At 43.8% G+C, this 24,458-nt stretch overlaps 1 protein-coding gene across 3 annotated transcripts in view; it reads left to right on the forward strand.

Moving 5' to 3' along the window:
• The window catches only part of exoc6 (exocyst complex component 6), a 43,434-nt gene that overhangs the window by 18,183 nt on the left and 793 nt on the right, over positions 1-24,458 (forward strand). The window contains exons 9-23 of one of the 3 annotated variants that reach the window (XM_084485806.1): positions 1,110-1,178; positions 1,335-1,418; positions 1,790-1,836; positions 1,957-2,077; positions 4,381-4,452; positions 4,532-4,629; positions 5,153-5,258; positions 8,625-8,734; positions 10,441-10,552; positions 11,152-11,286; positions 11,600-11,779; positions 12,952-12,981; positions 15,520-15,661; positions 19,862-19,935; positions 23,593-23,705. In XM_084485806.1, the coding sequence (XP_084341932.1) occupies positions 1,110-1,178; positions 1,335-1,418; positions 1,790-1,836; positions 1,957-2,077; positions 4,381-4,452; positions 4,532-4,629; positions 5,153-5,258; positions 8,625-8,734; positions 10,441-10,552; positions 11,152-11,286; positions 11,600-11,779; positions 12,952-12,981; positions 15,520-15,661; positions 19,862-19,935; positions 23,593-23,705 (1,493 nt within the window). The remainder of the gene's footprint in view (positions 1-1,109; positions 1,179-1,334; positions 1,419-1,789; positions 1,837-1,956; positions 2,078-4,380; positions 4,453-4,531; positions 4,630-5,152; positions 5,259-8,624; positions 8,735-10,440; positions 10,553-11,151; positions 11,287-11,599; positions 11,780-12,951; positions 12,982-15,519; positions 15,662-19,861; positions 19,936-23,592; positions 23,706-24,458) is intronic. The other 2 variants (XM_084485807.1, XM_084485808.1) reach the window with 2 other exon arrangements.

Below are 24,458 nucleotides of genomic sequence, written 5' to 3' on the forward strand. Positions count from 1 at the left end.
AAGAATGGGCGGGTAGCTTCGCCGTCCTCCCATTGACTTCCATTGTAAAAAGTAATACTAAGAGTAGATTATCTTAAAAAGTTAAAATATTTAATAAATGTTAATGAAACTTTTTTAAAACATTTTAAAATTAGAAGGGAGTCTCTAGGTGAAAAATTGTGGAAGGAGATAGGTCCCAAAGTTTGTAGAGAATAAGAATGAAAGAAAGAAAGAATAAAACCTAAGAAGAACAATAGGTGAGCGCTGCATGCAGCATTCGCCTAAATAGAAAATGTAAATGAATTGAGGTCTTGGTTATTAGGTGAAGCCATTCTGAGGCTCCACAGTTGAGGAAATGTTGAGTTAAAGCTAGCTAGAGCATGGTGACCTCACACGCTCTCCAGGGCTAATGGAAGTCACCAGACCAGGACCCGGTTCATTCTTAAAGTACGAAACACATGGAAAATCAGGTTCAATAAGTATAAACATCAAAATGGGGTTTTAAAAAAATGTCACGAAATTTACTGGTTAAAAATGTACAGAGTTATGAAATCTGAAGTAGTTGATGTCTCACAGCAATGAACTGACGTCTTCAGGAAGACTTCCATTACAAAATATCATTTTTAAGGTTACATTTTCAGTGTACAATATATAAAGTGCGCGATTCCAAGACAAGATGACAATTTTACGTTATATTTCAGTCTGTAGGTGAAAGATGGTGGGAGGAGTCAGGGGAATAATACAAAGTAATAATGCTTAAAAAGAGTAGATAATGAGCGGTGCTTAATAAAGCATAATACTGGATAGATCATTAGCTGTGCTCTGCCTAGCAACTCTCAGCTTATGATCATCAGGAGAATTATAGACGAAAGGTTCTGAAAGTCTTCCAGTCCCACACCGTAACTCGTCTCTGCGTGCTGAGCAATCATTGTAAAACACATTTAAAATCCCATCTGTATCACCACAGGTCTGTTTCTGTAGATGTACTTTTTCGGGTTTACGATCCGTAATTGGTTGGGCTTACTGTGTCCCAGACTTCCCCGATGGACCAGACCATAACAGGTGATAAGGTGTCTGAAGAGGACACCAGGGATGCTGATGGTGTCTGTGTTTCATTCTTCCGTCTGCAGGTCCTCACAGCACAGGACCTGGTGGACTTCTCCCCGGTCTACAGGTGTCTGCACATTTACACCATCCTGGTGGGTCCCACGTCTCACGGTTCACTCCACACTCTACGGCACCATCAGCTACTTAGCAACACCTTATTCTGGTGACACACATGCTTTGCTCTTCCTCCAACCGCATGAGAACACACACCATGATACTACTCATACACCCCCTCCTTGTGTCGGCAGGGCGACCGAGAAACCTTTGAGAACTACTACAGGAAACAGAGGAAAAAACAGGCCAGGCTGGTTCTGCAGCCGCAAGCCAACATGGTGAGTGCAGGTTCCCCTCCAGCAGTCCTGAGCGCTGTGTGTGGAGGTCTGGAATTTGGAACATTACAATATGAGTCTCTGTGGTGTGGGGTCACATGCAGCTGCTTTAGAAATGCTAGCACTGCAAATGTAAAACTGAGACCTTTTATTGGAGCAAAAAAACTAGTAAGATTGATTGATTGAACAAAATAAGAAAAAATGTATAGCCTCGAAGATAATTCAGTGTTGTACATTTTGTGTATTGTGTGTGTGTGTGTGTGTGTGTGTGTGTGTGTGTGTGTGTGTGTGTGTGTGTGTGTGTGTGTGTGTGTGTGTGTGTGTGTGTGTGTGTGTGTGTGTGTGTGTGTGTGTGTGTGTGTTTCCTTCCCCAGCATGAGACGGTGGAGGGCTACAGGAGATACTTTAACCAGATAGTCGGGTAAGCTGGTCCCCTGCTCCTATGCATTTCTACATTTATTGATTCAGTGGAGTTCTAGTGTGTGACCTCCGGCCCTCTCTGCTGTGTGTGTGTGTGTGTGTGTGTGTGTGTGTGTATCAGGTTCTTCGTGGTTGAAGACCACATCCTCCACGCCACGCAGGGCCTGGTGACCCGGGCCTTCACAGAGGAGCTGTGGAACATGGCTCTGTCCAAGATCATCGCTGTGCTGCGCACACACTCTGTAAGCAGCCCTGACACACACACCCTCATGTACATCCTACAGCACACACTCTGTAAACAACCTGCACACACACCCCCATACACGTGCTAAAGCACACTCTGTAAACAACCTGCCCACACACCCCCATACACGTGCCACAGCACACACTCTGTACGCAGACCTACACACAGTCTCACACACGTGCTACAGCAGGGTGCATGGGACATCGTGCTTGAGGAATAAACCCTGACAGGTTTATTAATTTTGAGTTGTTAGACAGCAGAGGTGTCCCATTACTGAATATGGATGCACACCTTAACCAATCAGGATGAAGATTTAACGCATTTAAAGGACGTTTTGTGATGAGGCTTGCTGTGCACCACAGTATTGTCGAATGCTTTATCCTGGTTGGTCACTTGGTTGTTTTGAACAGTACCTAATCAATGTGTTACAAATCCAACATGAACCACAAGGGTCAAATCAAATGAACTAGTGTTTCCTTGACAACGGCAAAACAATAATATAACAATAAAACAATCAAAACCCGCTTTAGCACAAGCAAAGATTTGAAGAGTATTTTGATAACAGCAGATTAGGTCTATAAAAAAAACACCACTTTAATTGTTCTAAGTAACTAGTATGTAATCATGGCTGGTATATGTGGTATTCAGACCACCCCAGGGCGTCCCGTCAGGGGAAGGTAACGTACGCAGGGTGGTGATGCAGCCCAGTCCAGCCCTGGCTCCTGACCACCACCGAAGTACACCTCACTACGAAGACATGGAGAACAAACCTCCAGTACGACTACAGCTGCAGGCCAGCCCAAGGCCCCATGTGATTGAATGCAAATGGCAGAGAGACTGCTCTCAGTTCATTAAGATAATGGGGCTCTGGTGAGCCTCTGTTTAGCCTATGGTAACCAACCTCCATTCACAGGAACAGTTAACAAGGAGAACACACACACACACACACACACACACACACACACACACACACACACACACACACACACACACACACACACACACACACACACACACAGTACACACACACACAGCACACACACACACACACACACACACACACACACACATAGCACACACAGCACACACATTGAGGAAAAGCAAAAGGTCAGTGGGTCTTAATGAGGGACAGATTGCAACAATAACAGCAGATTAAGCCTGCATATTCCTCACCACTGGGCTCCAGTCAGTTGTTAATCAGACCAGGGATTATGCTAACAGCCCCCAGACAGTTGCACAGCCTGGGGTAAGGTGTTTCACAAAGGCCCGGCCTCAACCTCCCAGTTGACCTCCGCTCCCAGCCCTGTCAGTGGCCACCAGCTCCCAAGAGAACCCCCATCACTCCACTGTTTGTGTATCTACCCAGAGGACCGTGATGCTCACAGAGCCAGGGCCTGAGTCAGGAGCATTAAGGGTTACGACAATGTGAACATCATTTGAAAAAATGTAAAATGGTTGGAAATACAATTTGAATCCATTTGAGGTAAAATCTAGAATAGCTGAGCTTTTCTCGATAACATGACGAGAATTGAAGCATTTAGCTTCTGCCGGAAGTACACTGATATTAAGCAAGCACCTAATCTCTAGCCATATATTTCCAATCGATTAATAATTTTAGCACCAGTGTAATAAGTAATACTGTAACCATTGACATCCATTGTAAAAAAAAAAAACGACAATATTTAAAAAATAGAACATCTTAAAAAGTTTTAAAAACTTTAAAAAAATTTGAATGGTAGCAGGCGATTCCAGGCTAATATGAACATTTTAAAAGTTGAATGGAGTCTCTAGATGACAAATGGTGGAAGGAGTAGGGTCCCAAAATTTGTAGAGAATAATAAAGAAAGAAAGAAAGAAGAAAGCCTAAGAAGAGCAATAGTTGAGCGCTGCATGCAGCACTCACCTAATTTGATTATTACAAATATGGTTATGCTAAATATGAAAATAGCAATGTAACATTGCCCCTATACAACATAGTAAGAATGCTAGGCCATTGCTCAACCCGAGCTCTGGCAGTGGGTCCATGGTGTGAGGAGAAGCCGTCGCCATCTTAATGACAAAGCAAAGCATAATAGGGCTTATCTCCTCACTGCTCTGCAGGGCGACAGGCACTAAGACCCCGTTTAAACCCCTTTCACCTAAGGGGGGGGGGGGGCGGGAGGGGGGTGTGTGTGTGTGTGTGTGTTTGTGTGTGTGTGTGTGTGTGTGCGTCTGTGTGTGTGACACACTGCCTTATGAACTGTTATGAAACTAAATGAATAAGAGAAAGCTGAATGGTATTAACACTGGTTCTCTCTCCAGTCCTACTGTGACGACCCAGACCTGGTACTGGAGCTGAAGAACCTCATTGTGATCTTTGCAGACACTCTGCAGGTGAGCAAGGCAGCAATATGAATGTATAGACATAGATGAGCAGCAACGCATGTTGTTAATGAAAGCTGTTTGTTTCCAGGGGTACGGGTTCCCTGTGAACCGCCTCTTCGACCTGCTGTTTGAGATCAGAGACCAGTACAACGAGACCCTTCTGAAGAAGTGGTCCCTGGTGTTCCGGTGAGTTCTGGGGGGGAGGCGGGCCAAGATCAGGGTTAGGTTTCCCTGTACATACTACTGGGTTATTGAGTTTGTTCATGTCTTTGTATATTTATGTCCCGTTTAATTTGTGTACAGATGTGGACATTAATGCAGTTATAGAAATGTGTGAGTGTCTACACACTGCATTTACATTTTACAGTGAGGGCATCTAGCAGACGCTTTTATCCAAAACGACTTACAATGAGTACGTTTGTCAGAAGAAAGAGAAACAACAATATATTGCTGTTGGTACAGTAAGGATGTTCATAGAACCAAGTGTCAAGCACTAACAATCACTAGATTAACCCATTAACCCCGTACACAACAAGGATGGCTAGGATAAGATTCTACTATAGAGAGAAGCTACGAGTCCCAGATGAACCCTGGTTGTTCTCTAAGCGTCTCCCCTGTGTCCATGGTGGGTCTGTGTCCATGGTGGGTCTGTGTCCATGGTGGGTCTGTGTACATGGTGGGTCTGTGTACATGGCCGTTCCTGCCTCAGAGAGATCTTCGAGCTGGACAACTACAGCCCCATCCCCGTGGAGACGGAGGAGGAGTACAAGCTGGTCGTCAGCCGCTTCCCTTTTCACGACGCAGAAATAGAAAAGGTTGGCAGTCTCAATGTCTTTGTCACCGAAACACACTCTCACACACACACACACACACACACCAGGGATGCAAACAACATCATCATCATCATCATCATCATCATCATCATCATTTCAGTGAATGTGACTTTTCTGACTTAACTTTGGGAGACTTACGTGAACCGTTCCAAAGAGTTTTAGTATTTTTAGTTTAGTTTAACATTGGGAACCAAGCAGCCTCAGACGAGTGCAGTCAGTCAATGAGAGAGCGAGAGAAAACATGTTTTTGATGCATTTTAAGGGAGTGTATTTTGTAGAAATACGAAGTGACTGATGATAGTCAGTCAACCTTGGAATGATAGTTCTTAGTATCCAGGGCCCCCAGCCCGTTCTGCCGGCGATTTGAATTCACCCTGCAGCAGGGGCTGGAGAGGAGCAATACATTTCTTCCCACTTCCAATCCGCTTTTACGGGAGCCAATCACCAAGCTGGCTTTTCCCCCTGGCGCGCTATTGGCTGGTTTAACACAACACGACAGGGAAGCGACGGCAAGCAGCCAATTGCGTACAGAGTCAGTTGAACTACGCCCGTTGATCACGCCTCTTGTGCTGAAGAAAATGACAGCAGCCTCCCCAGACCAACGTGCAATATACGGTTGAGCTTGGTCTGGTAATATGAGACCTATGCTCTCTGTATATAGACCTAAGCTCTCTATACAGAGACCTATGAGACCTATGCTCTCAGTATAGAGACCGATATAGGACCTAAGCTCTCTGTATAGAGATCTATACAGGACCTAGGCTCTCTGTATAGAGACCTATACAGGACCTAGGCTCTCTGTATAGAGACCTATACAGGACCTAGGCTCTCTGTATAGAGACCTATACAGGACCTAGGCTCTCTGTATAGAGACCTATATGGAGAGCATACAGACCTAGGCTCCCTGTATAGAGACCTATATGGAGAACATACAGACCTAGGCTCTCTGTATAGAGAGACCTATATGGAGAGCATAGGTCTCTGTATAGAGAGCTATATGGAGAGCATACCTGCATGCTGCACGGGGCAAAGAGCTATTCTCGTTTCTAGAAGTGCAACCTAAAACTTGTAGCGAAGACTGCTATTCTGTTGTTCTCTCAATTCTGCCATACTCTTTCAATAACCACAGCTAACCGCTAATAACTAATTTGATATATTGCACGGCTAATACATGGCTAAGAAAGATATGGCTGATGATTGAAAGGTCTTTAGCTATCAGCCTGTAAGGTATGGATCAGAGACTTGATCCACTTGATCCACAGTAGTTCTCACTAGTTACAGTATTTAACTCATTGTATACAATCCATTTTTTAAGTTGCAGCTACTTGCAGATTCCCGTGGGACCGATGAATAGAAAGCCTTTGTTTCTAAATGCCTTGTGTATAGATAGTCATAAGCTGCTTTCACATATGGACGTACAACCGTCTATTCTCCGTCTATTCTACCGACGTGCCGTATATGTGAATGACATATCCTGACTGGACCTCCTGAAAAAATACTACCCCTGAGGTAGTATGTTCTCCGGTGGAAATGCTAATTACCTTATATGTGAATGAGCAGTAGGATGTCGGCATTTCACACCAGTTGAGTGGGCGTGTTGATGACGCTTCGGTCTACGTTTGCATGTCATTAAGTGGCACCCACACCCTAATCGATAATCAGCCTGTTGCCCTTTGTTCGCTGAATGGTTTAAAAAATATTTTTATTATTATGTTACACCTTTCCTGCTGTCGACTCCCAGACCGTAGTTGAGCAGCACAGGAGAGACGTTCCGTCCATGGTCGATGTTCTCTCGGGGGTAACGGCAGTGGGTCTGCTTATAGGTTTGAATATGGTCGGAATGAAGCGGCCACCGATTCTTGACAGGCTGGATACTTTATTCTTAGTTTCACTAACTTTACTGTACACGTTTGCACAGACACAACCAGACTCGTTCATTACTTCACTAAACTGACACACGCTACCGCTCGCTCTCCTCGCTCGTCCACTCACACACACACACTGCCATTCTCGCGCACACACATGCGCTACTCTCGTAACAATTATTATTGACAACAGTTAGCTGAACATTATAGGGTCCCGTCCTTCCACTCCCTGTTTTCTCAGTTAAACACAGAAATCAACTACATTTGTCCCAGTGTTGGGACAAATGTAGTTTTGTCCCAACACTGGGTACTTTTTTAGCTTAATGTGAAATTAAGCCAAAAAAGATGCTCTCTTCCTCTGGTAAAGCAGTCGTTCGCGACACCTTTCTTGTTCGTTGTTTCTTCTCTTCTACTCCTATTTATTTGTATATATACTCTTGTTTTTCTGTTTTCCCACTGTACTGCTGGTCACTTGAGAATTTCTCCTAAGGGGGATTAATAAAGGACTATCTTATCTTATCTCTCTACAAATGCGGAGAAAAGACGGAGGACATATGTGAAAAGGACTATAGAGTAAGGAGTTAGGAGACAGTGAACAGGGCTGTTGGCTCATGCCTAGGGTGAGCATTTTGCCAGATTTTACTTGGCTCTCTTTTTCTCCTTCATGTGTTCAATGACACACAGCTTGTAAACCCCGAACTGCCATGAACTCATGAACGTCTGAAGGTGTTGATAAACCATTACTGTCAAGGTCTAGAGTTCATGATGGTTATAAAGAGATATCTATATAGAAATCTATATTTAAGTGTCCAATGCAGTCTACGAAACTTAACGTTAAACTGCCTCCTTTGCCATCATTACAGTGACCCACTGTAATTAGACGGGAGAACTCATGCTGCCACTGGCAAGTTCCAATTTGAAAAAAAAAAAGAGTAATTTACGTCAAGTGATTGATCGACGGTTTTGGAGTTCTCCGATCACGCTATTTTTAGCCAATTTCGGCCGATCATGATTGGAGTCCGATCGATCGGAGCATCTCTATTAACTACTTGTAGTAACTGTTGGTTTACAATTGTACTAATTAACTGCCTGTTTACAATTCCCAAATCTGTGGTGTTCCGTAAGTTTCATATTCAACCCACACTGAGTCCAAAAAACTCCCTCAAGATCACTAGTTTTTTCTTATTAAGTACATTTGGTATGAATGATAATGTGTCATTCCATTTGATAATCTCATTTAACTTCAATTGGAGTGGATTTAAAATATAATTTTAAAAGTGTGATCAATCGTGAGGTAACTCACCAACACTATGCGACTAATCACGATTAAAACTTTTTATTGTTTCCCAGCCCTATTATAAATACATGAATTCAATATTTCCACTTTATCCATGGGCCTTCCACTAGAACAAAAATTACAATGATGAAGCCCCAAGCAAGACATGTTAAGTGTGTGTGTGTGTGTGTGTGTGCGTGTGTGCAGCAGGACTTTCCTAAGAAGCTGCCCATGTCTCAGTCCGTGCCTCAGATCTACACCCAGGTCAAGGAGTTCATCTACGCCAGCCTTAAGTTCTCTGAATCGCTGCATCGCAGGTAGGACACATGGTGTGTGTGTGTGTGTGTGTGACTACAGGGCACAGGTGCACACAGGTGCATAAGCAAGCAAACAGGAGCATGCACTCCATTGACTACTTGTGTTCATGGCTCTGTATTTATCATGATCGCGGTCTGTATCAATCATTCATCTTGATAGCAGTCGGCTCTACAAGCCAATGTTTACTTCTACTGCGGTACATGAATATAAGTCCTTTTGATAGCACGATGGTGTGCAGTTGTACCACAACAGTTTTGTTTTGGATGCAAACTTGAGCATACTCTTATATACTGTCTACTGTATATAAGGTTGAGGGTTAAATCGAAATGATTTTATTCGTCCGATTTTTCTCTCAGTATTTCTCTTCTTTATTTGTAATGTGACTGATGTAAAGGACCATCATTTGCTCCACCTTCTGGGGTCTTGCGGATGGTGGAAACGCAGACACAAGGGACTGGAGGAACCTTTAGTCCCTTGGACTGTAGTTCCTGGGACTAAAAGTTCTGGATCATTCTGGTGGAAACGTGGCTTAAGAAAAATCGGTCAGGGAAACCTGTGGCCATATACTTCTGCAAAGGCGTGCATGCAGGCATTATGCATATACACTCCCGCATATGCTGCACACATCCACATACATCACATGTGGTTACAACATTCTGTGGGCGCTCACTAACAGAAGAAGCAGATGTTAAACATCTGGGGGTGTGATGAGCCAGCATGTTTACTTTCACAGCCATATGCAAAGGTGTGCAAGAGAGAATTTAGCATGTAGCACGTCCAAAGAGTAAGTGGCTCCCTCAGGAAATAGACTGGAACTCCTCTCCGTTCCCTTCTCCATGGCCCCGTGTACAAAAGCCTTTTGACTCTCTGTGAGATGGCGACGCAAAGAGAGATTGGAGGATTGGACGGTTGCACAAGAGGTGTTTACGTTGATGACTTGCTTTCTATTTAAGCAATAGATCACGCGGCTATGGTATGTTCTCATTATACCACAGTTAAGGGGTGTTGTCCGTCCCAACGCGCAGCGGAGGGGCAGCGACCCCCTTAACTGTGGTATAATGATCACATTTCACTGACTGGAGTGATCTATTGCTTTTATAAAACGGTTACGTAAGTATGGCGAAATGAAAGTCATAGACACCCTCAATTTTGAAAAAGCGAAAAAGTCGGAAAAGCATTTTTTTTAATGAATACATAAAAGTAGTCCCTCCTGGCTGCCTGCAAAGTGTACGGCGGTTGCTATGCAACACACTGTAGCGTCCTTCAGAGAGAAGGCTAGGCTAGAGATGGTAGCTTGGTTCGCCGGCAATTTAGCCTACTATCGAGTTCACTCACCGTGTGCCTATTGCTTTACAACATTTCAACTCTCTCCAGCAATCAACATATTTTTAGGCTTCAGTGAACTATGCTATTGCTTTTATATATAAATAAACAACAGTTCAAGTTAGGCGCGGAGTGATACTGAACTCTGTAAACTGAACGGGCGTCATAGCTGTGTGTATATTCTCAATATACAACAGTTGGGAACCAATCAGATCGTTTGATTTAAGCCACCCGTTTTATAAACGTTTACAACCGGCCGGGGAGGGTATCACGTACACTCACACATAATCAGGTTTTAGTACAACACCGTCTTTACTTCACCTGGTTTAGACGTATGGGAGGCTGATACACATTGGTATTCAATCTTTCTCCTCCCGTTCAGCTCTACAGAGATTGATGACATGTTACGGAAGTCAACCAATCTGTTGCTGACCAGAACACTCAGTGGCTGTTTGCAGAACCTCATTAAGAAACCGCACATCGGACTGACTGAGGTAGGACACCACCTCGGCTCCTTCTTATACCAAACACTGGTTTGACCTCGCTGTCCTTTGGTTAGCATCCATCCTTACTCCTTCTTTTAATATGTATTCATTTGTTTATTTATTCTTAATTTTGTGAAAAATGCAGGAAACATGACACATTTAAAACATGAGGCAGATCAGTGCTCGATCTAGTGCTTCTAGCCAAGATCAAGATGGTGGAGATTCTCCATGTGGAGAACAGGAAACAATAGGAATGATCCATCGTCAGAGCAACACCTTCTGTCCTCCTAGACCTCTTACCATGGGAATGGATCCCAAATTCCATATTAATTCATGTCCTACGAGTCATAAAATAACATATGTGGAGTTAATGTAGATTAATATCAGTCTCTAATTGATTCTCTAGTGTCCAGATAAGGCCATTAATTACCTAGATGGCTTCCTGCTAGAGGAACCCATCAATGATATATGACCAGACTGTAATATATCATTGTAAAATAACAAACCGCTTTATTGAGACGTCGCTGTCTCTGGATGGTTGGTCACTATGTGATGCATAGAAGACCTTGAATGTGTATCCTCACCTCCTCCGGTCCACCATGTCCCAGCTGGTCCAGATCATCATCAACACCACCCACCTGGAGCAAGCCTGCAGGTACCTGGAGGACTTCATCACCAACATCACCACCGTGTCCCCAGAGGCCGTGCACACCACCCGGCTCTACGGCCTGTCCACCTTCAAGGTACCGCAACCCCCCCAACACACTGAGGGAGACGAAGCCAGCGGGCTGACCACACCTGCTAGGGGCCGGCCCACCTCGATTGTTCCTGCAGCCCCCCCCCCCGATGATGAACCCACCATGAATACGGGTTGATCTCCTGCGTGTGTCTGTGCTGGTGGCCCGTGTAGGACTGTGGGTCTGAGTCTCTGTGTGTGTGTGTGTGTGTGTGTGTGTGTGTGTGTGTGTGTGTGTGTGTGTGTGTGTGTGTGTGTGTGTGTGTGTGTGTGTGTGTGTGTGTGTGTGTGTGTGTGTGTGTGTGTGTGCGCGCGTGCAGGACGCGCGCCATGCAGCCGAGGGGGAGATCTACACCAAGCTGAACCAGAAGATCGACGAGTTCATCCAGCTGGCGGACTACGAGTGGTGCATGGCGGAGTCAGACGGCCGCGCCTCGGGCTACCTCATGGACCTCATCAACTTCCTGCGCTCCACCTTCCAGGTGTTCACCCACTTGCCGGTAGGTCCTCACCGCTCCTCGCGTGGACCGCGTGTTCCAAGGAACGCGTGATTCGGCGCCGTAGCCCACTGTGCTGCTTACTGGAGATGGTTCTACTGACCGTGGCGGTTCCCAAACTGGAATCACGGGGCAGAACTTGGTTTGGTTTAACGGCTGCAGACAAGAAGGATTGAGGAACTTGTTTCAGATATTTAGCCACTTTTAAATCGTCTCCACTTAATGATGCATTTATCTTTGGAAACGATATGAACACTATTATTCTCCAGTTGTTGCTCATAACAACTCGCTTATAACTTATGTGTCTTATGTGGTTGATAAAAGATAAATAGCTCTATAGATATAGGTGGTTATGGTCATTTTGTATTCCTATTCTAATCAACAGTTTAATAATTGTGTTAATTGCAATACGTTTCAATTGTAGATGCCATTTAAGGGTAGATGATAATGTTATTTTAAGGGTTGATAATAATAATCTAGACCTCCTGAACCACAAAGCAAACTGCCACAGAGGTTCTGAACAAGTCCATGAAAAGTACACAAAGCATTGATGAAGCACTAAGAGCAGGAGAGTAGTGGCTGGTACTCACCTAAAGCGTCTGGCCCAGCGGTGGTCAGTGTGTTGGAGGTGATCGGGACAGGCCTATCCAGCATGTCGTCAGAGATAGGGTTGGAGAGAAGAGCATGCTTAGGCCGAGCCAATCACCTCGACCCTGCTCCCAAAGAAAACGCATGCCATCTGTAATGTTTCCAGCTGCTCCTACCCCACCTTCTCCTGTTTTTATCCTTTGCTAAACACTAACCAAACCGTCCAATCAAAACGTAGCCACGTAAGCCACTCAAAGTGCCCACGTCATTTGGCACCATTTTGAACTGGTCATGAACATAACATGTTTATCACCGCCCCCCGCCGTGAAATTGTTTTTCTTTAAGATCTATACAAATGATTTTGTAACTCCATTAGTAACAAGCGCTGCTTTTACTTGATTTCTGTTCTGATTTCTCATTTGATTTACTAGACGATGGATTCCTAGCGATGCATGACAGACCTGAATATTACATCCTCTTGTCTATTTATTTCCACACTTGTTTCTTCTTCTCCTCCTCCTCCTCCCTCCCCCCCTTGGATCTTGTGTTGTGTTTGTATTGGTTGTGTGGGGGGTGTCCCTGTCCAGAGTAACAACAATGACCATGCGTCTATGTCGGTGAGTACCCTGCCTGGCCTCCTCCCCGCTGCTACTGCCTTCCTCAGACCCAGGGAGCATGCTTCTACCGCTCTAGTCCTCTAGACCGTCACCCTGACCCTCCGTCTCACTCCATCACTCAGGCCTCCGTCTCAGGGCGCTGTTCGGAGGGTAGGAGGGGGTGTCCGCTCCCGGACCGTTCAGGAGCAGATACACACTCCAAAAGCCACCTTGCGTTGTTGCTGTTGTTGTTTTTTTTACCAAACTTGTTCAGTAGCAGAATCCATAGACTCTAGAATACTTTAAGGACCCCAGTCCTACTAGGAGGTGATGTTTGATTAGCCATTAAGCCCTTTCACTATATACCCTCTAGTCACATGTGGAAGGGTCCACCCAGATGCATGATGGGTAGATCAGCATTGTCCAATCAGCTCAGCTCGCCGTGCTGACAGCACCCTGAGTCACAGAACATTTTTAGAGAGTGGATTCAGGGGATGGTACCAGGTAGCGATAGATAGGTGGGATGGACCCATGCTGCTACATTCATAAGGACTGTTGGTCCTTCACCTGTCCAGTTCATGAGTTACTGGCTGATGAGGTGAGGCTGTGTTCAGAGAGTGTTGTCTACTTAGGACAAGGTTTTTTTCTGTGTGGGTGATGAAAAGCACCCCTGTCTGGTTGAACACCTCCTAGTCATTGGAAACCACAATGCACTGTCCCCTGTTTTCTGGACTGAGATTGGTTACACCTCATGTCACAAATTTGAATGAATATAAATGAAAAGATATGCGTGTTGTGTGTGTATAAGCTATACACACAACTTTTTATATGTAGGCCTAGGGTACAGATGCGCGTGCCTAGGGTACAGATGCGCGCACCTATATAGTTGGAGAGTAGGCTATTGATATAAGAATTACGAAAGAGCGAGAAATTACAATTACTGATTAGAATAGAAACACACGCACACGCGCGATCGGATGGATCCGACCGGGATTTCCGTTGCCGTTGCAATGGGTTTCCTCTATTAGCGACTTTTACAATACAAACTAATTATATAAAACGAAACCCCAGCCTCTATTTTGCATGTATAGGCCTACATTTTAAATATTAAAAATGTTCCTATATAGCCTATTATTATAGCTTACATACTGATATTTTAAAACATGGGAATGCAAAATGCATCCTGGGATATTTAACGGTCCCAAGTCCACACAAGTCACCTCCGATGCATCCTCGATGGAACGGCCAGTTTAAGAACGCATCGAGAACACTTCTGGGTTTTTCGTCTGTACTTGACTTGATGCGTACGTGAATTGGAACAGTACTTGGACTACGACTGATGACATTTCACGAGAATGCAAGTACAGACAAGAACGCAAATTGAGAAACTCCCCATGTTTCCTTTCGCTGGGTTTGTTGACAGGATTCTATTAAGATGTACTCAAACAACTCTACACCTGGTTCTGTGCCTAGTGAATCATCATATCTGTGTTAACACTCATCTCATCAGATTCACCACCTGTCCACCTTTTACCTCCACACACCTTTAAAAATATGAATTACCCACAAAGTTTGGGTTGTAATATATTGCCTTCCATATCATGCCTGGATTTGACCGTTTCTGCACGTCTTGGTCTCAATGTTGTCAGTGGTGGTCTCTGTCTGTGGTTTTGTTGCAAGTCCAACTTAACATGAGTACTACTACTGCATACCACTCACCTCACATCCTCACACGATTATCTACCTGAAATGAGCTCCACGCTGAGGCCACTGCAGCATGCTCTGGAGGGGATGGGCCTTGGGTCAAGCCTGGAAGTCTGAACGTGTGTGTGTGTGTGTAGCGCAGGAGGAGAGTGTAACACGCTCTATGCCCTGTAGTGGGATAGCTTCACGTGTTCCTCTGATGTGGACCGTCGAGGTGTCTGACGCACAGCAGCCCATCCTGAGATCGTCACCCTGTGACCCCCAGACCCTGGAAGGGGACATTTAACACTAAAACACACATTCACACTTCTGTGTTTGTGCAGGTTTTTGTATGACTTAGAATATCTAACGTCAATTTTTTCTGAAATACTAAACAGATTTGCTTGTTTCTGAGGTCAGTAGAAGGTAATGTCGCCTGATACCGTATGTTCTGTGAACAAAGCAACATTGAACTATTTCAACCGTTTGGTGATGGTTTCACGCCAGCATTGGGGGTACAAGTCTTTGGGTTGGCCAAGATGTGTGATAAGAAGTGACTTGTACTACGGAGCAGCTTATTTGTGGGAATTTAAAACATGCACCCCAATCTTACCACGCCTGCATCTTACAGATGTCGCTTTATTTAAAAAAATATATGGTATATTGCAACCCTTTGACTCATAAATTAATTTATGAGTGTAATTAAATGGATGGGGAATGCTTCAAGTGAAGTAGTAAGTGAAATTCATAATCTGATGGTTGCATTTAAGAAATTGCTGCTATCCGTGTTACCGCCGTGCTTAACCTGCCTTTCTCTAAACTCCCTGTTCCTTGTCCCTCTCCTCCCTGCTCCCTGCTGCTCCTCCCCCCCCCCAGGGGAAAGTGGCCCAGACCGCCTGCATGTCTGCCTGCAAGCACCTGTCCACCTCGCTGCTGCAGATGTTGATGGACAGCGAGCTGAAGCAGATCAGCATGGGGGCCGTCCAGCAGTTCAATCTGGACGTCATCCAGTGTGAACGTGAGTGTGGGTCTGCATGCGCTGTGATCTCCATGTCCACAGGGAGGCATGAGTCAACATAGTTTGGCTAGGACTTGAACAGGATAAGAGGATTCAGGTGAATCTAATGCTAAATACTGATTCAAATTGAAGGCAGTTACCAATGGAGATCAACATGAAGCGACTTCAACCAAATGAATGACCCAGAAGACCCCAGTTTAACACCTCTGTGTCTGCCGCCAGGATTCTCCCATTTGTTCCCTGTTGAAAAAGTTCTAAATATAAACAACTAATTTATTCTGATAGCATGTATATTTTGGTTTTAGGTCGACATACAAATATGAACCAAAATTCGCCCCAGATGAAAATCAGTTTCTCCGTTTTTTTTTTCTTTTTTGGCTAAAAAAATCCCATGATGCAAAAAAGGCTAGATTCAAATCAGAGTTTTTCTGGTCTCCGCCGAATAGTTGGTGAAGGTTGTACTCCCTACTGCCCCGACCTCAGGTGGCGTCCATTTGGTTCACGTCTCTCATTAGAACCAATGATGCGCACTCGCTTAAAACAGTATCCCAACGTGGGTATGTGTTGTAAACATGGGGATTACACCCCCTACTCTTCTGAGAACTCTTTTTTTTATTTTTAAGTTGCACTGCTCGAATTCAAACTGAAACAGGGATTAATTTACACTTTAGAGAAGACTGAACATCAACCGTTGTTCTCTCCGTTTTTCTATCTTACCCTCTGACTCACCGACATACACACACGCACACACACACACACACACACACATACACACACACACACACACAGGCCTGGTTTAAAGTGGTTCCATCTTATGTTTGACGTATTGCATGACACAACGTTGGCCAATGACTTCTGGGTGAACCTCTTCTGGTATGTGAAGAGCTGCTGTGACAGACAGACGGACCGACCCTCTCAAACTAATGTATCATCATGTTGGCCCAGACAAGGAAAACTCTGGGTGACTTCACTGTGGGGTTGTCAACAGCTACATTCTTCTTCAAGAAGAAATGATGCAGCGTGGTTTAGTGTTAAAAATAACTCAACGTTGCTCCGTTAGTGGCTGTCCAATATTTCTGAATAGAATTAAAGGTCTGTTTGGAATAAACATTGCAAATGATCAATTAGCTGCTGGTGATAGAACATCGAGTCCTTATCCTGATGACTGACGCTAGTGCAGGTGATCATCTCACCAGTCTGGGCCGGTTAGACAGATTTCACACAGGAAGAATGCGTGGTCGTGGTGACTGGTCCCAGTTACCATGGTATTTGGGTTCAATAGAAGATCTATTGATGTCATCAAGATATCAAGTTATCAGGAAGCCTGAGATTGGGGGCTTCTTTAAAGACAGAGAGATACTTCACTACCACTAATGTGCGTGTAATATTAGGCTGAATTATTCCTCCACACTCCAGATCAATAGTGGGCAGCATATCACCAGGCCCTTGGGTTGACCACCTCGATTGTTTTATACCCGGTCTGTACCACGTTTCAACAAACGGATAACTAACTTGGCAAACTTTTTAACACTGTCAGTAACGTTATAAATACAAATATACAAATAAATGGACATCTTAAACGACATAAAGTCAAAACAGTTATTTCTTCTGTTGTAAATTCTCCTAATTAATTATCGTACACGGTGCACTTTAACCATAATGTGACAGGACTAATACTGCAGTACCGTTTGAGCACCGTGGGACGAGTGGCTAGGCAGAGTAGAAAGCATGAGGGTGAATGGATCTAAATGCTATATAATGGGACTCTGTCTGTTTCAGATCTGTATGCATCATTGCTTGCTATAGTGAAATTAACACAAAACTAATACCCATTCTTACCATTCTATGTCCCTCAATTGCCTTTTTTTTGCCAACATAGCAATGCTATCATCTTAAGATTGTAGTAATAAACTATCCATATGTGACGTTGTTGAATGTAACTTAATTAATGGGAATCTTGGTGTTACCACCATCACACAATATATATATTTATTTTTATAGCGCTGGTTTTCTGGAAAAAGCCCATTCAAAGCCCTAATTCACTCTACTTTGCTTATGCTCACAAGTGCCCCTGGTGTTTGCTTCATATATCACTCCCTTTGGATTCTCCTTACCAGTCTCTGGTACGTGTATCCATCCTGTATACATAGCCTTCAGGACAATGTGGGGGAAGCCATAGATATATATATACTGACTAGATATCATAGATATATATACTGACTAGATATCATAGATATACATACTGACTAGATATCATAGATATATACACTGACTAGATATTGCATTCGGCTTCTAAGCATGCGTCAACAATGCCGCCATCTTGCCGCGGGGTAACCACCCACCTGAATGAATGAACGTTGATGGGACAAAGGACCTTTCACACTCTAAATCACTCTAAATAACTCTAAATCACTCTAAATCGTCATATTTTTAAGCAATCTTCAAGCGGGTTGGTTTCTGACATACGTCAGACGTGTGTTGATAAAAAATAATCTATAATTTTTTTAATTTTTATCATCATTACCACAAACACTAAAAACCAACCCGCTTGAAGATTGATTAAAAATAAGGCAATTTAGAATGATTTAGACTGGGAAATGACCTCTGTCCCATCAACGTTCATTCATTCAGGTGGGTGGTTCCCCCGCGGCAAGATGGCGGCGGCATTGACGCGTACGTTCCACTAAACAGCGCAGCTCAGACGATATCTAGGCAGTATATATATCTATGATATCCAGGCAGTATATATATCTATGATATCTAGGCAGTATATATATCTATGATATCCAGGCAGTTTATATATCTATGATATCTAGTCAGTATATATATCTATGATATCCAGGCAGTATATATATCTATGATATCTAGGCAGTATATATATATATGATATCTAGGCAGTATATATATCTATGCTATCTAGTCAGTATATATATATATCTATGATATCTAGGCAGTATATATATCTATGATATCTAGGCAGTATATATATATCTATGGGGGGAAGCGACCAGATGCACTGCTGGCTAACACTGCTAGCCAGCAGTTGTTAGCTTGTGGCTGTTGGCTTGTGGCAGGTTTTCAGTGAGGGCAAGCAGAGAACATGAAATGACATGGGGAAATGTTGAGCATTCCACTGCTGACTAGTTGGCAGTGTCCATTCTTATGAAGAGCCAATTTTCCATTGAACGGCATCTTAAGCAGAATGATGTCTCAATAGCAGGCGTGTTGTGGGTGAATGTCTGAACACCTCCTTGGTGATCCTCCCTGGAGCTCTCTGCAGGCAGGAGATACTGGTATGCGGGTGCACGTGTGTTCATGTGTAAGTGTGCTGGGTCAGCTGGAGTTCAATAGAGGGATGATTATCCCAAGGAAGCTTGGTGGGGTTGTTTTAGCGTTTTGTGAGTTGGAACTTTAAAACTGTTACAGCTTTGTACCTTAATATGTTGAAGCAGTAGAAACAGCATCAAATACATCATAGTATTTTTTTCCCTCATGTGCTTTATATTTAAGGCTAATCATAAAGAACAATTGATTTTCAGGAGAAACGTGCTCCAATTTCTTTTGGTGTTCTGAATAGAAAGTTTGCTGATATTGTACCATGGTGGTACCATGATATGGTACCAATTTCCAGATGGATAATGGTACCTGTAATATTTCTAAAATGTATATTACAATCGAACAGTTTTGGAATGGGAATTAAGTTTCAGAATAATCCCTCAGCACTGTGGGAGATTTATGTTAGTAGTAGCAGCAGTAGCAGTAGGATATTGTCTTCCATGCAAATTTAACGTTTAATAATAATAGATAGTTACAGCGTTTTTCTTGGTACTCAAAGACGCTTTACAAAAAGGAATACATACATACAGTACAGACACTCAACAACACTACAACAATAGACAACACATTAAGAGAGAGAGAGAGAGGGTGGAAGATGGCAGACGATGATTTGTCAGATGTTTTAGGTGGTCCTGAAGAGATGGGATTTAAGCTGACTTTTGAACTAAAGGAGTGTATCAGAGTTTGGGATGGCCAGAGGGAGGGGGTTCCAGAGGGTAGGGGTGGCGATGGCGAAGGCTCTGTCCCCCAGGGTGCGATACTTGGTCCTGGTGATGGGGGTGAGTAGGTTGGCGTCAGCGAGTGGGGGAGTGACGATGAAGGAGATCGGTTAGTAAAAGTGTTTGTTTTGTGTTTGTTTTGCAGTGTTTGCGAGCTCCGAGCCGGTCCCTGGTTTCCAAGGAGAAACTCTCCAACTGGCCTTTATTGACCTGAGACAGGTAATGGCTCCTTCTCATCTCTTATCAGCCATACTTTACCACATTTGGGTTGCTTTCAGACAACATGACACCACAATCTCTTCATCTGGGTCTCCTGAATGTCACTGACTGCAGTACGTTTGGTGGTGTCCCTTAAAGACGAGGTGTGTTCGGCTTCACTCAGGTAATAATATAAACCACTGCTTTGAATCACATTCCCAGAGAACATTTTGCTCTTTAAACCCCAACTTTTTAGGCCCTGTTCATCAAAGGGGCAATTTATGTTCTCTTACCATGTTCTCCCCATACTCGATTCCTTCAGAGAGAATTAGACCCTTCATTAAAGCTGGGGTCGGCTGTTTAAAGGAACCTCTCCTTCAGGCCTCCCTCTACAGCCCCTCCCCCAGAACACATGTCTAGCTCGCTAGCTTTAGCTCTTTAGGTCTGCTAGCCTTGTGGAAGACTCTGGTGATGTGCAACGAGTGCAAGGGCAGAGTGCCCACTGGTAGCCGGTTGCTAGGTTTTGGGCTTGTTACGTTCTGTGACAGCCACAGATACTCATCATGTCTCTGTTTTTGTCTCAGCATTTCATGTATGGAATGCCGTCGGAATATGCATAGAATCAACAAATATGACAACAAAAATGCTTCGAAAATATATTGCCTACCCCAGCTGTAAGAGAGCGTGAACTAGGCCTGACGATCAGTCCTGACTCTCCCCCTCTCGTTCAATATCTCTAAACCCTCACCCTATTCTCTAAACCCTCATCCTAGTCTCTAAACCCTCACCCTAGTCTCTAAACCCTCACCCTAGTCTCTAAACCCTCATCCTAGTCTCTAAACCCTAACCCTATTCTCTAAACCCTCACCCTAGTCTTTAAACCTGCAACCTAGTCTCTAAACCCTAACCCTATTCTCTAAACCCTCACCCTAGTCTCTAAACCCTAACCCTAGTCTCTAAACCCTCACCCTAGTCTTTAAACCCTCACCCTAGTCTCTAAACCCTCACCCTAGTCTCTAAACCCTTGCACTAGGCCTGTAGTTGCGTCCTGGCTCTCCCACTCTCGTTCAGATCCCAAAACCCTCAGTTGCACCTTTTCACCTTTCCCCTCTCCTTAACGTCTCCCTTCCCACTTGCCCTCAAGGACCTTTCAGAACGAATGGCTGCGGCTGCTATCTCCCCACTCACCTAATGTTACACACTCTTCTCCTTCTCTCCCCCGCTCCTTCTGAAACACACACACACACACACACACACACACACACACACACACACACACACACACACACAGTGTCCTGTTGGCTCAGTGGTAAATGGCTGCTGCGCTGGTATGTGAAGTGTTGATGGGGACTTATGAAGTTCTGTTGACCTGCTAAGCTGAGCCTGGGGTTTGGTTCTGTATCAACAAGTCCAGGTCACAGAGAGGTTGTTTCCCTCCAATACGCCCACAGATCTGCATGCACATCATCTTTAAACAAATGTCAGACCTTAGTGAAAAACACTAATGCAGAAACGTGGTCCCCCATGGTTATTTTGGTTAGTAGGTGTGCATTAATGTGCACATTAATGTGTCTGAACAAGATGGATCCCATGAAAGATAGAGCGTTGTTACAGTCCCACCGACACTGGATGTTTACAGGCTTCCTCTGGTGGGGCCGCAACATTCACCGGTTAATCTCGGCCTTGGGATAAATAAGGGGTCAGGAGGAATCAATAGGTGGAGGTTAGCCAGAGATCACCCTAATGTGGACCATACATACTCTATAGAGCTGAGGTTCCTTCACCTTTATCTGGCCATAAGTACTCTGTAGAGCTGAAGCTCCCAATTAGTTTGTTCACTGGGTTTACCAAATTAACCCTACTAAAGGAAGGGAGTTTGTTGTCCCTATCTAAACCCATAGACATAGGAATCGCATCCCCTTTTCTAATGGATGTTTAATATTCCTAAACTTGCTGTAGGGAAGATATGAGTTGTAAAGATAGAGACTTTGAAAACCAACAACCCAGAGCACAAAGCCTCCTCCCTTCATTTCTCCACCATTGAGTTGATAACAGCGTGTGTGATTTCTATTGACAAGTGCGATGGATTCCCGCACCCATAGGGGAAAGATGTTCTGATTGGTCAGACCTGAGCAGGGAGCGGTCTAAATCTAATTAGTCTCATCCAGAGGAGGGCATGCAGTCAATTCAAACAGACATTCTCACAAAGCATTCACTCACTGATGTCAGATGGATGCTATGGCAAATTACACTCAAATTATAGCTCCTCAATCTTCCCCACAAAGAGATAAATACTTGTTTAGGATACTTAGGATCACAGCGATGAAACAGATAACGAGGAACTGATTAAAACCAACTCCACCATCTTTTAAAAACTGGAAGTCAAATAGAAATCTAATTTTAGAAATGGAAAGAATAACGTACAGAATTAGAAATCAAGAAATCGAGCATTTGAAATGGTGGAATAAATGGTTTACATATATAGATTGTAATTAAATAACTATGAAGAAAATCATGAAGAGTTGGAAGAGTTTAACTTGTGTATATATTTTGTGTCTTTTGATGAGTTTATGTATACTGATGTATATATATGTTATGTAGATCTACGCATATGTATGTGGATGTACATATATATATTTATTATTTATTTTTATTATTATTTATTTAAATTGTTAGAAATAAGAATTAGATTATTACTCGATCTCTAATAGAATTATAAATCAAGAAATCGAGCATTTGAAACGGTGGAATAAATGGTTTACATATATAGATTGTAATTAAATAATTATGAAGAAAATCGTGAAGAATTGGAAGAGTTTAACTCATGTTTATAATTTATATGTCTTTTGATGCGTTTATGAGTTTAAGTGTACTGATGTATATGTATGTTATGTAGATCTACGCATATGTATATGGATGTACATATATACAGTATATTTATTTTTATTATAATTTATTTAAATTGTTTGCATAAAAAGAAAAAAAAATGTGTAGGATGTTGTAAATGTAAAAAAAAACACAGATTAACATATGACCCTACAATAAAGTATAAAAAAAAAAATCTTCCCCACATGTTCACGCCGCCGTTATGTAGAATGTGCCTTGGAGGAAGTGATCCACGAGGTGGAGGAGAGTGAACACATGTCTAACCCCTGGTTGGTTCATATATGAAACAGATCTGTTATTGCCTGTGTTTTGTGGCCATGTTCAGATCACATTCCCTTCTCTGTCTCTCTCGCTAACCCAGAATGTTTCCATGTGTGTTGGAGCCTCTCTGTTTGTTTTACTGTCTGTTGCAGCAGCGCTGGCCACTGCTTGTTTAGATCTACCGTCTCCCATCTTTTATCCAATCTGTCACTCGGCCCCTGACACAAAAGCAGTGAGCCTCTTTCATTGCGTGGAGATAACAGGACTCTGCTTGCCCTGGAAGTCTCCCCCAGATTACATTCTAGGGGTCTAGACTCTTATGCTCTCTACGTTGGGTCGCGTCTCGCGCTGACTTTTCTGTGTTGATGGAGGGGGATGGGTCCCAGCCCCCTGGGCTACGGGCTGCCTGGTGCCAGCTCTAAGTGGAAGACACGCCGCATTCTAGTCACACCTACCTGCTGCATGGGAGAAACACGGAAATTGATTGTGTGTGTCTGTGTGTGTGTGTGTTTGTGTATATATATGAGACAGCTCCTGGATCTGTTCATGGTGTGGGACTGGTCTACCTACCTGGCGGACTATGGGCAGCCCACCTCCAAGTACCTGAGGGTGAACCCCACCACGGCGCTGGCCCTACTGGAGAAGTGAGTCCCCCCCCCCCCCCGTCTGGCTGCTCACACCACCGTGACTCAATCAACACAGGCTGTCTCATGCCTGCTGCTTTCACCAGTCTTTCTAATATCAAGGATACTGATGCATTGCATGACATTTATATACGTCAATATATTGTAGGGTAACAGCACACGTCCAGTTTAAATCAGCCCGTTTAAATCAGCCCGTTGCTTAGAGAGGAACTCCACACAGAATCAGTTTGATCCTTTAAAGTGGCAATCTCCAAGTCGTCCAAAGATCTTCATGTAACTGATGTCTTCATGTAAATGATGACAGTGTGGACGACCCTGCTGGCCTGATGAAAGCCTTTACATGAGCGTTATCATGAAGGTCACTAAAGGGGTGTGGTGGAGGAGAGAGGGGCCGAGCCGGCCCCCAGGCCTGCTCTCCAACAGGCTTGTGTGTGTGTGTTTTTGCAAACAGGTTTTGCTTTGTCAAAGAGAATGAAACAGTGTTCTTCCGGATTGCCACTTTAATACATTAAATCAGCACCATAAACAAGGTCCGGTTCGGCCGAAAAGTGGCATTGAAACACACTGCAAAGACTACTGCTAACTACACAGTAGCGTGTATGTTCTGCACTACCGCGAGATGCAATAAGTCTCCTTAACATCGGGTGGTGCTCGTCCCCCCCCCCCCCCCCCACACACTGTGCTGATTCGCTGGTTGTGTGCACACAATCATTGTGTACAAACAATCAGAGGCTTCAATCCTCAGACGCCAAC

This window comes from Micromesistius poutassou, assembly GCF_964030765.1.
Source record: "Micromesistius poutassou genome assembly, chromosome: 21".
NCBI classification, from domain to species: Eukaryota; Metazoa; Chordata; class Actinopteri; order Gadiformes; family Gadidae; genus Micromesistius; species Micromesistius poutassou.